Source organism: Schistocerca americana, chromosome 7 (assembly GCF_021461395.2).
Source record: "Schistocerca americana isolate TAMUIC-IGC-003095 chromosome 7, iqSchAmer2.1, whole genome shotgun sequence".
Taxonomy (NCBI): domain Eukaryota; kingdom Metazoa; phylum Arthropoda; class Insecta; order Orthoptera; family Acrididae; genus Schistocerca; species Schistocerca americana.
The window spans coordinates 309,799,490-309,811,738 of record NC_060125.1 but is presented as its reverse complement, the minus strand read 5'-3'; the positions used below and the strand labels follow the sequence as shown (position 1 = coordinate 309,811,738).

At 40.5% G+C, this 12,249-nt stretch overlaps 1 protein-coding gene across 1 annotated transcript in view; it reads left to right on the top strand.

The window, feature by feature from the left end:
* LOC124622504 (proteasome subunit alpha type-1) overlaps positions 1-11,009 on the top strand; it is a 45,308-nt gene extending 34,299 nt beyond the window's left edge. Inside the window, exons 3-5 of the mRNA XM_047148223.1 lie at positions 331-490; positions 9,982-10,191; positions 10,343-11,009. Of these exons, the coding sequence (XP_047004179.1) occupies positions 331-490; positions 9,982-10,191; positions 10,343-10,546 (574 nt within the window). The 3' untranslated portion in view covers positions 10,547-11,009. The remainder of the gene's footprint in view (positions 1-330; positions 491-9,981; positions 10,192-10,342) is intronic.
* Positions 11,010-12,249: the final 1,240 nt, after the last annotated feature.

The window sequence follows — 12,249 nt, the reverse complement described above, 5'->3', positions numbered from 1 at the left end:
TTTCCATTCTTAGGGCAATCAGACTGTTTACCATTCCATTTTAAAGGCCAGGTACAGATTATTTTTCGTAAGAGTTGTAAATGCAAGACTGTTTGAGTATACCATTGTAGCCTACTGCCTCACGGTCTGTTTTTGTATATAGAGAAGTCTGTAATATGCAGCCTGTTCGGAAATATTTGTACATATGTTTTACACTCTGATGATTAAATAGAATAGTAAGTAGTTACATAATAAGCACAATACTATGTTTCATTCTTGTCATCTTTTTTCATTCATTCACTAGCACCTTTGATCTGACATATGCTAGTAATATGTTACTTTATTTTTCAGTCGTTATATGAGAAATGAATGTCTAAATCATAAATATTCACATGATGCCTTACTCGCCATCAGTCGTCTCATTGCAAACATAGGTAACAAGATGCAAGTATGCACCCAACGCTATGATCGACGACCGTATGGAGTGGGTCTTCTTGTTGCTGGTTATGACGTAAGTTCATTAATTACACGCTTTCTGTCTTTGGCTAATGTTCCAGTTTAGTACTTTCTTTTAAAATTTGTGGGAAATGAGAATAGCCTAACTTCTCACATATTTCAAACCTTTTTTCAAAAATCTTAATTCTCATATGACTCTTGAATTACAGGCCTAATTTAATAAATTTGGAATCTGGAGAACCACGGTGTTCCTTGGGAATTGAAATTTTTAATACAACCAGACCATGACGCTTCGGTAAAGTTTGAGCAGCCACCTACACTCTCACCATGACGCCTATGTTGCTGCCACCTGTCATTTTTCCTCATGGGAATTAAGATGACAGAGTAAAAGAAGTTGCTTCTCACCTTATAGCAGAGATGCTGAGTCGCAGATAGGCACAACAAAAAGGCTGTCACAGAATAAACTTTTGACCAACGAGGCCTTTGTCAAAAATAGACACCCCCCCCCCCCCCCCCCCCCCCCCCACACACACACACACACACACACACACACACACACACACACAACCACAGTCCATGGCAGCTGAAGACATAAATGGAGGAAGTTTGCCAACACAGTGTGTGGTCAGTGTGTCAACAGCTATTTTCAGCTGGCACAGTCCTAGTAGTTTGTATTTTTGTGTTGATGATAATTAAATACATTGAAGAAATTAATAATAATACTGCTGTATAAGTTCTTAATTTCAGAATACTAGTAATGGACAGAGAATGGAGTAAGTTACTGCCATGGATGATTGTTAACAGCTAATACATATCACTGTGAAAGATTTGAACTTGAACTTATTACAAAGAACTTACGTATACACAAGTAAAAAATTGTGTTGGAATGAAGTTTTAAAGCTTGTATATATCTGTTCTGCATTTTCATTTCTGTTGTTACTTGAGAGCCTCTCACATGTGCTGTCTTGTCATTCAGTTTGCTTGTTCATTGTATTCAGCATTTTCGGCCAATGAATTTGGTTTGTGTGAATGGGCATTATTAACTTTGAGAATAATTTCTCCCCATGTTAATTAAGCATAATGTAAGATGACACAGCTATATCTTGTTGTGGTTTTCAGTACATGATTGATTTCTTGCAGCTCTCCATGAAACTCTGTCCTATGCAAGTCTCTTCATCTCAGCTACTGCAACCTACATCCATTTGAACATGTGTAGTGTGTTTAAACATTGGTTTCCCTTTATAGTTTTTATCCTCCACTATTTCATCACCATTCTACAATTGGTGATTCCCTGTCATCTCAGGATATATATCATATCAAGTGATCCCTTCTTTTAGTCAAATTGTGCCATAAATTTCTGTATTCCCCAGTTGGATTCAGTACCTCAATAGTTATCTTCTGATCTTTCCTTCTAATCAACTTTCCTCTGTAGCAACACATTTCAAAAACTGTTATTCTCTTCTTGGGTGAACTTCCATCCTCATTTCACTTCTGTGCAATATTACATTCCAAAAATTTCTATTTAATGTTAACAAATTTCCCTCTTTCAGAGATTATTCTCTTGCTATTGTCAGTTTGCATTTTATATCCTCTCTATTTCTGCCATAATCAGTCACCTTTCTGTCATTTGCCACTGGCTGTCAAAGCAATTATAGCATATAGCATAGGACATTGTAGTGGAATTGGCCGATAAAATCAAGGACGCTATGACACCAGCTTCTGCCAGCGCAATCACTGTGCAGCATAATGCCAACTGTTTTGCGTGACATTATGACGTCTTGGGAGCCAAGATAGATCTAGTGACGCAGCAGACCGGCGATCTCGATGTGACTCGAGCAATGACAGAAGCCGGAATCGATACCATGCGCACAGCAGGTCATTGATGACCTCTTCTGCAGCTGAACCTGAGTAGCAAGGTATTACCGGAAATTCGGGGAGCAAATCAGATGCATGACCCCCTGCACTTACCAAATGGCAACAGTGGTGGTGAGTAGGCACCTCCTCCAATTGCTGATCAGTGCCTCAGCGCCTGCTTGTTACTGATTGATGATCCTGCTGGAAATATTTAATAGGCACTGCTCTGATTTGTCCATTTACACAAGGATTATGTTGCACAGGTAGCGACCACTTATATTATTCTGTCTGACTGTTGCAAACAACTCGGTCATAACAATGTACGGCACCCTGTACCTGGAACTAGACCTGGGTTTAGGACGAGCCTTCGTGTGGGATTTTACTGTTGCAGACTATGTTGAACCTGTATCCGAGAGGACTCCCTCTCCTTTTGTAATTTATCTACTGCCATATGTCAAGTCCCCCCATGAACCATGGACCTTGCCGTTGGTGGGGAGGCTTGCGTGCCTCAGCGATACAGATAGCTGTATCGTAGGTGCAACCACAACGGAGGGGTATCTGTTGAGAGGCCAGACAAACGTGTGGTTCCTGAAGAGGGGCAGCAGCCTTTTCAGTAGTTGCAAGGGCAACAGTCTGGATGATTGACTGATCTGGCCTTGTAACAATAACCAAAACGGCCTTGCTGTGCTGGTACTGCGAACGGCTGAAAGCAAGGGGAAACTACAGCCGTAATTTTTCCCGAGGGCATGCAGCTTTACTGTATGATTACATGATGATGGCGTCCTCTTGGGTAAAATATTCCGGAGGTAAAATAGTCCCCCATTCGGATCTCCGGGCGGGGACTACTCAAGAGGATGTCGTTATCAGGAGAAAGAAAACTGGCGTTCTACAGATCGGAGCGTGGAATGTCAGATCCCTTAATCGGGCAGGTAGGTTAGAAAATTTAAAAAGGGAAATGGATAGGTTGAAGTTAGATATAGTGGGAATTAGTGAAGTTCGGTGGCAGGAGGAACAAGACTTCTGGTCAGGTGACTACAGGGTTATAAACACAATGGCTAAGCAGGGATGGCTAGAGGACAAATGTAAGGATGTAGAGGCCTATCTCACTAGGGGTAAGATAGATACTGCCTACAGGAAAATTAAAGAGACCTTTGGAGATAAGAGAACGACTTGTATGAATATCAAGAGCTCAGATGGAAACCCAGTTCTAAGCAAAGAAGGGAAAGCAGAAAGGTGGAAGGAGTATATAGAGGGTCTATACAAGGGCGATGTACTTGAGGACAATATTATGGAAATGGAAGAGGATGTAGATGAAGATGAAATGGGAGATACGATACTGCGTGAAGAGTTTGACAGAGCACTGAAAGACCTGAGTCGAAACAAGGCCCCCGGAGTAGACAATATTCCATTGGAACTTCTGACGGCCGTGGGAGAGCCAGTCCTGACAAAACTCTACCATCTTGTGAGCAAGATGTATGAAACAGGCGAAATACCCTCAGACTTCAAGAAGAATATAATAATTCCAATCCCAAAGAAAGCAGGTGTTGACAGATGTGAAAATTACCGAACTATCAGCTTAATAAGTCACAGCTGCAAAATACTAACACGAATTCTTTACAGACGAATGGAAAAACTAGTAGAAGCCAACCTCGGGGAAGATCAGTTTGGATTCCGTAGAAACACTGGAACACGTGAGGCAATACTGACCTTACGACTTATCTTAGAAGAAAGATTAAGGAAAGGCAAACCTACGTTTCTAGCATTTGTAGACTTAGAGAAAGCTTTTGACAATGTTGACTGGAATACTCTCTTTCAAATTCTAAAGGTGGCAGGGGTAAAATATAGGGAGCGAAAGGCTATTTACAATTTCTACAGAAACCAGATGGCAGTTATAAGAGTTGAGGGGCATGAAAGGGAAGCAGTGGTTGGGAAGGGAGTAAGACAGGGTTGTAGCCTCTCCCCGATGTTGTTCAATCTGTATATTGAGCAAGCAGTAAAGGAAACAAAAGAAAAATTCGGAGTAGGTATTAAAATTCATGGAGAAGAAATAAAAACTTTGAGGTTCGCCGATGACATTGTAATTCTGTCAGAGACAGCAAAGGACTTGGAAGAGCAGTTGAATGGAATGGACATTGTCTTGAAAGGAGGATATAAGATGAACATCAACAAAAGCAAAACAAGGATAATGGAATGTAGTCGAATTAAGTCGGGTGATGCTGAGGGAATTAGATTAGGAAATGAGACACTTATAGTAGTAAAGGAGTTTTGCTATTTGGGGAGCAAAATAACTGCTGATGGTCGAAGTAGAGAGGATATAAAATGTAGGCTGGCAATGGCAAGGAAAGCGTTTCTGAAGAAGAGAAATTTGTTAACATCCAGTATTGATTTAAGTGTCAGGAAGTCATTTCTGAAAGTATTTGTATGGAGTGTAGCCATGTATGGAAGTGAAACATGGACGATAAATAGTTTGGACAAGAAGAGAATAGAAGCTTTCGAAATGTGGTGCTACAGAAGAATGCTGAAGATTAGATGGGTAGATCACATAACTAATGAGGAAGTATTGAATAGGATTGGGGAGAAGAGAAGTTTGTGGCACAACTTGACCAGAAGAAGGGATCGGTTGGTAGGACAAGTTCTGAGGCATCAAGGGATCACCAATTTAGTATTGGAGGGCAGCGTGGAGGGTAAAAATCGTAGAGGGAGACCAAGAGATGAATACACTAAGCAGATTCAGAAGGATGTAGGTTGCAGTAGGTACTGGGAGATGAAAAAGCTTGCACAGGATAGAGTAGCATGGAGAGCTGCATCAAACCAGTCTCAGGACTGAAGACCACAACAACAACATGTCAAGTATTCATGCCTAGTGAACACTGTAGGCTTAACAGTGTTTGGATTTCAGTGGAACGCAGCCATTCGTACTGCCAAAGTAAGACAGGTGACAGACAGCAAGTATGTGGAGTTGCTAAATGAATTTCCAGCTCTGACATGACCCCTAGGAGTGCCGAAAGAGGTAAGGCAAGGCATTGTCCACTACATAGAGATGACCGATGGTCCTCCCACATCTTGCAGACCACAATGTTTGGCTCCAGATTGGCTTAAAATTGCAAAAGCAGAGATTGACAATATGATTGGTGAAGGTGTAATGTGGCCTTCCAACAGCTTGTGGTTCTCACTGCTTCATTTTTTCCCAAAAAAGGATGGTACTTAGCAGCCTTATTTTGACTGCAGAGCCCTGAATGCCAGAACAATACCCGACATATACCCAGTATCGCTGTTACGTGACTACAACGTGTTGAGTGGTGCAGTTATTTTTAGCGTCCTGAACTGTACAAAAGTGTGTACAAAGGTCCCTGTAGCTGAACGAGACATTTCCAAGACAGCAATTGTCACTGCCTTTGGCCTGAAGGCAAAAATGTGATTTTTGGACTCAGGAACATTGCTCAATCAAGGCAACACTTCATTGTGTCTGTATCACAGGGCCTAACTATTGCATTCGCTTACCTGGATGATATTTTATTTTTTCATCATCAGCAGACCAGCATTGGTAGCATTTAATGGAAGTGTTCAAGTGGTTGGAGCACTAAGGCATCATCCCGAACATTGGCAAGTGTGTCTTTGGCCAGTCCCAAGTGGATTTCCTAGAGCATAGGAAACAGCGGCAGGATTGCTACCACTGCCAGAGAAGGTGGAAGCCACCTTACAGATTTTATGCCCAAATGCAGCCAAGGAATTGTGTCAGTTCCTCAGTATGTTAAATGTTTATCGCCATCATTTACCACACACTGCCAAGTTACAAGAACTATTAATTGTAGGGCTCACTGGCCCACCTATAACATGGACTGATAGCATGTGTGTGGTGTTTGAAGCAGCCAAAAAGAGCATTGCAGACACTGCACTACTGGTGCACCCTGACCCTACTGCACCATTGACACTAGTGTTGATGCTAGTCAGATGGCGAACAGTGCAATGTTGCAACAAGATGTGGTGACACACAGCAACCAACTTTGCATTTTTCTTGCGCAAACTATCGCCCTCACAAAAGCTGTTTAAGAGTCTGTTAAGTACTTCAGACCTCACATGGAACCTAGAGACTTTATCTACAATGATCACAAACGGCTAACTTGGGCCTTTCACCAGAACAGTATGAACTGTTCACATAGGCAACACAATTAGCTAATGTTCATCTCACAATTCAACACAGATGTCCGATATATCTTTGGTATCAACAATGTAGTGGCCGATTGTTTGTCACAAGCAGGAAGCATTCATGGCATGATTGATTGCGCCAAACTCATCACTGCTCAACAGTTAGATCAAGAACTACAAGGATCGTTATCAGCAGGAACATCAGCATTGTATCTGCAACTTATCGAAATTCCAGTGAGCGATGTCTAGCTGTATTGTGACATGACCACATCAAAACTGCGGCCGTTCCTACAAATTGCCATCAGACGTGACACCTTCTATATGCTACATGACTTGTGCCACCCCAGTATTCGATCGACATCCCACCTAGTAATGAATCGTTGTGTGTGGCTGGGTATACAGGAAGACTGTCGTGAATGGGGGAGGTGTTGTCTTAAATGCCAATGCAGCAATTTACACCACCCCATGCAAGCACCAATAGGGAACTTTCTGATCACAACAGCCCATTTGTTACGTCCACAGCGACATTGCTGATCCATTGCCATGGTCTGATTGCCAGTGCTACATACTTATGATAGACCATTGCGCCCACTGGTCGGTAGCTGCACCAATGGACAACATTACAGCAGAGTCTCTGGCTTTCCCCTTTGTGTTGTTTTGGGTGTCATACTTTGGCTGCTTGTTACACATCATGATGCACAGTGGACAACAATTTGAATTTGACCTGTTCAGACAACTTGTGAAGATTAGTGGCACAATTCACACAAAACAATGAGCTATCACCCAGCCAGGAAAGGGATGATCGAGAGATGACATCGCTCAGTTAAGGCAGCACTAATATGCTATGACACTACATGGACCAAGGCTCTTCCCATTTTACTACATGGCCTCAGAAAAACTTTCAAACCAGATCTAGATGCTTCTTTGATGGAATTGGTTTACAGCAAGAATTTAGGCTTCCGAGGGAATTTGTGGAAACAAACGCTCTGTTACTACCAAGGGGTGATAACCAGAATTTATACACCAACTGCGAGAGCACGCAGTCTGAATCTGCCCACACCAACCTGACAGACATAGTACAGCTACCACCTTCGTGCATCAAGACTTGAAAACCTGGCCAAACGTCATGTTACGTCTGAAAGGCATCAGACCATCGTTGCAGCCACCATACTCAAGACTCTACTGTGTAGTCGCAAGGAGAGACAAGACAATTGACATTTCAATTAACGGAAAGGTGACAACTGTTTGTGTAGTCAGGGTTAAACCGGCTTACGTCGTCCAAGAAGCAACAGTGCCAGAGCCTCCAAGACTACGGCATCACCCAACAGCTGCCTCATCACCGCCTTCACAGCTGCCAGTGCAGGTTACAGCAGCAGCGGACCTACTGACATGTATCTCAAGATCTGGTCTCCACATCCACTTTCCCGCCTGCTATTTGGAATAACACTCTGCTTCCATCATGGGGGCTGACGTTGCCACTTCTTCCAGTTACATAATGTTGTATTGCACATCATCCACTTGTGTTTAGAAACAATCACGCTGTCAAACATTTCATGCCAGCCATCAGAGGTGCTGTGTTTTATATACATGTGTTTTGTTTTTGTTATTCTTTGATTAAGCTTTTTTTTTATTGTCTTGTATCTTCTATGCTGGTAGTGAGTTAGTTCGTTTGTAGTTACGAGATAATGTTGCTGGTGGTCCCCCCCTCCCCCTGCATTTTAAGTTATTTTCAACTGCAAGCTCAGAACAATCGAATAGGCTGTGTATTCTTTGCTGTCTGCTGTGGCTGTGATCAATAAAGCTAACGTTAATGTTGTTTGAAGGAGTTTTTGTGTAGTGTGCTCCTGTCAATTAGGTACACACAGGTTATAATGGTCGAATGACAGTCTGCCCAGCTTGTACCAACAATTATCGTTGTTTTATTGTTGGTTACGTTCACTTTATAACCTCTTTCCAAGATAGTATCCATTATGTTCAACTGATATTCTGAGTCCTTTTCTGGGTGTAACATAATTACAATGTCACTGGCAGACCTCAAAGATTTTATTTCTTGTCCTGCACTTCTCTATTAAAATTCCTCCATAATTTTCTTCAGTTTGTACAAGCTACACATTGAATAGTTGGTGGGGATGGGCTACAACCTAGTATCATTCCCTTCTCATTACAGCAGTAGAGGACCGATGTACTGTGGTCCAATATACTGCAGATACAGGAACCATGCAGTTATGTGGTTTTTCTCTTGTATAAGTTACCCCTGAAATCTTAAAAGTCGTGAATACAATAACTGAAAGGGATAGGGCTAGACTTAACCTCGGGTTTGTCTTATCATTATATCATGACTGTTGCTGGGCAGGAACATGAATATATGTCTTAAAGTTAATGATATGATACAGCCAGGAAAGTGACTATGTATTAATGCTTGACAGTAATTGAAATGAGCACAACCATAATGCACTTCATGCATTACTCATTCAAAGTGTACATTTCTGTGTCCTTGCTAATATGTTGTAGAAATGAATAGCATATTCTTTGAGTGATAAACTAAAACCATTAGTCGTGTGAAGAATTGTGATAGAAAGCAAATCTAGCATCTGATTTCAATTTAAAGTGATGTGTGAATGGACAGAAAAAAGATGAAATTAGGAAAAGCGAGTGAACTTGATGAATGTCATTATAGGCTTAGCTGGGAAACATTAATCAAAAAGTCAACTTCACTAGTCATTAACCAGTTACTAACAGAGTTTACTTCATTAAACTGTTACTTTATGGGAGATTTATTGGAAGATAAAGTTAATTGTCAACTTGGATTGAAGATGAAGTGAAATGAGCAAGTAAATTAATCAACTTTGCTTAAACAAAAATATTTTGGTTGAGTAAGTTTGGGTAGGGCATCAAAGTTAAATAAAATACAGTTTAATCATTTGGTTTTATAATTATTTAGTTATCAATGGTAAAAAATGGGGTAATCAAAATAGAGGAGACTCACAGAAATATTTGATATAAAGTGAATATTTCCCTTCATAAAGAAAACATGTTGAAGTTTTCATCTGAACGTGAGGCTCGTTTAAGAGACAGAATCTCTTCACCCACAGAAAAACTAGTTGCAGCATTTCAGCACTCGAGGGCATAGGGATTTCATGTTTTTATCAACTTCTCAGAAGATTCATGTTTGTAACAGTAAAGTTCTATGCATTGTCCAGGAGACACTCCGCTGCCAATTGCTGCAATGCCAAAAGAGTTTTCAATGCTTCTCTGATGTATTCTTTTAACAGGATTGCTGCTACTGGCTCCAGTGTCTTCATCTGAATGCCGAAGATTAATTTTTCTTTTCGATTTTTCTTGATCAGACGCTGCCTTCACAGTTTCTTCAAACTGTACATACTGCAGTAATTTCCTCTGGTTTATCATACGTTGTTTTATCTTGCGAGTTGAATACAGTTGATTGGATGTTTCACAATTTGATAATACTGGTATATGTGAGTGTAACCTTTTATAAATACCTGTATGTCATTGTCTTTGTGACTGCAGACATTGTTTTTATTTTAGGATCAAGGACCACATATTTATCAGACATGCCCATCTGCAAATTTCTTTGACTGCAAGGCTATGGCAATAGGTTCACGATCCCAGAGCGCTCGTACGTATTTAGAGAAACATTTGGATGAATTTCTGGAATGTGACAATGATGAACTTATTAAACATGGATTACGTGCTCTCAGGGACACACTGCCAAATGAGGTAGAACTGAACAACAAGGTACGTCATGCATTTTAATTTTAGCATTAAACTAAAAAAAAAAAAAAAAACTTATAATCTTTTGCGCACTAACATTATTATTATCATCCCTTTTGTAAACTACATTGTGCTTCAGCAGAGGCAATATTTTATGAACATTTGTTGTTTCCAGAATGTTTCAATAGCACTTGTCGGCAAAGGTACCGACTTCACAGTTTTCAGTGAAGAAGAGACTGGGCGTTATCTTGCCATGATTGAAGGTGAGGAGAGACGTACGGGGCAGCCACCGCCAGAGGAGCAGCCAGCACCGAGTGGTGACACAGGACCTGCACCTGATCCAGACCCTCAACCTGCTGTAGCAATGGACACTGAATAAGCTTTCAGCTGTTGTTTGATGTATGCATTTACAGCAGTAATATTGTGGAGTGAAAGTGTTATCCATAAGGCCATAGCTAAAGTGAGAATGTGGATGCTACAGTCTGTATACTCAGGAACTATAATTTTAACTAAAATTTTGGAGTACTGTCTCCGGTGGTTTACTCTGTTAACTTATGTCTCCCTTAGTTAATGTTTTTATCTATGCATTTTGTGGTATTTATGTTTTGTGTGTGATATTTAAGCCCATGTCATATCAAATTTACTGATTTTGCAAATGCTTAAAGTAAGTATTTTAGTTTTTTTGCAGATACTTTTTGTAAATTTTCAAATAATGTTTTATGACACAGTACCATTCTGAGTTGCACACATGACTGCTAGCAATGGCTGTTTCACTGCAAAGATTGAACTGTTCATGAAGTCCTCTGTATTACTGCAATGTAATAAACCAGTTGTATTTTTCAGATTGTTGCCTTTTCTTCACTACCTATATATGGATATATTATCTCTCTCTCTCTCTCTCTCTCTCTCTCTCTCCTTTTTATTCTTGGTATCAATGCTTTCTGACTGCAGAGACATTTAGGATGTAGGAGTTTGTCAGTATTAGAAAGTCATTGTGCCTGGCTCGTATGATCTAGAATTACATGTGAACAAAAAACATTAGTCATCTCTGAGAGACATCGTGCTAATAACTTGTAATACTGGCTTTACGTATGATAATATCCTCAATTCATTATGGAAGGGAGTCCACAAGTTTCTGCTGTTATATACAGCTAATGCCGCTCGTTGATGATTAGATCCCACAGAGCAACATAATTGTGGGGGTGTTAACAGCAATGTTTTAGATGCTATTCCAAATTGTTGCAGATATTTTCTATGGGATTAAAATCAGGTGGTTCAGCAGGCCAATCAAGGTATGATAGAGCGCCTGAGAATTTGTCAAACTGGGAACTTGTTTGTGCAGCCATGTGAATGTGACTGTCACCTTGGAACACGTGTATACTCGCAATTTTCGGGTTGAAATTGATCTGCATTGACTGGCAGCAACAGTTCCTGGTTTGTAACAGATTGCAATTGACACTTGTTTCTGGTGGTTAGAAACTTTTTATGATCACTGTTCATACACTGTTGTATGGGGATGTGAACAGTACATCATTTTTTGTTGACACAAACTATCTGCACTGTTATGCTAATAAAATGGGCAACTTCATCCATGATGTGGTCAAAGACACACCCAAATAAAGTAGCTTCTTTCACTTGTTTTGCCAAGTCCTTATGTTGACCAGTTTTACTTTGCTGATTACATAAAACCAACTGACATACACATCTCTTCATTGCCATTGTTGTAAAAGGGGAGGGGGGGGGGGGCAACTAGGGTTGATATTATCACTCAGCACTAGTTCTAAACTATTTACACCGCACCAAAACAACCATAGTGCCTTTGTAAAGTGGTGGTTAGTATTTTGTCTGGTCCGTTCAGAGACAGAAAAAGAGACTGCAATAAGAAGCGAAACACTAGGATGGAAGAATGTATTTGAAGTGACTTCTGCAATGGAAACCACGAGTGAGTACGAGAAAAAGTAAAATTTTCAACAAGAAAAGCAAAGGTACTGTTACCTCAATAACTTGTGGTGAATACAGTTACAGGTTGCCAGCAAAATGTTTGACTGTAGTTTTATTTCTGATCCATTAGTGAGAATTTAA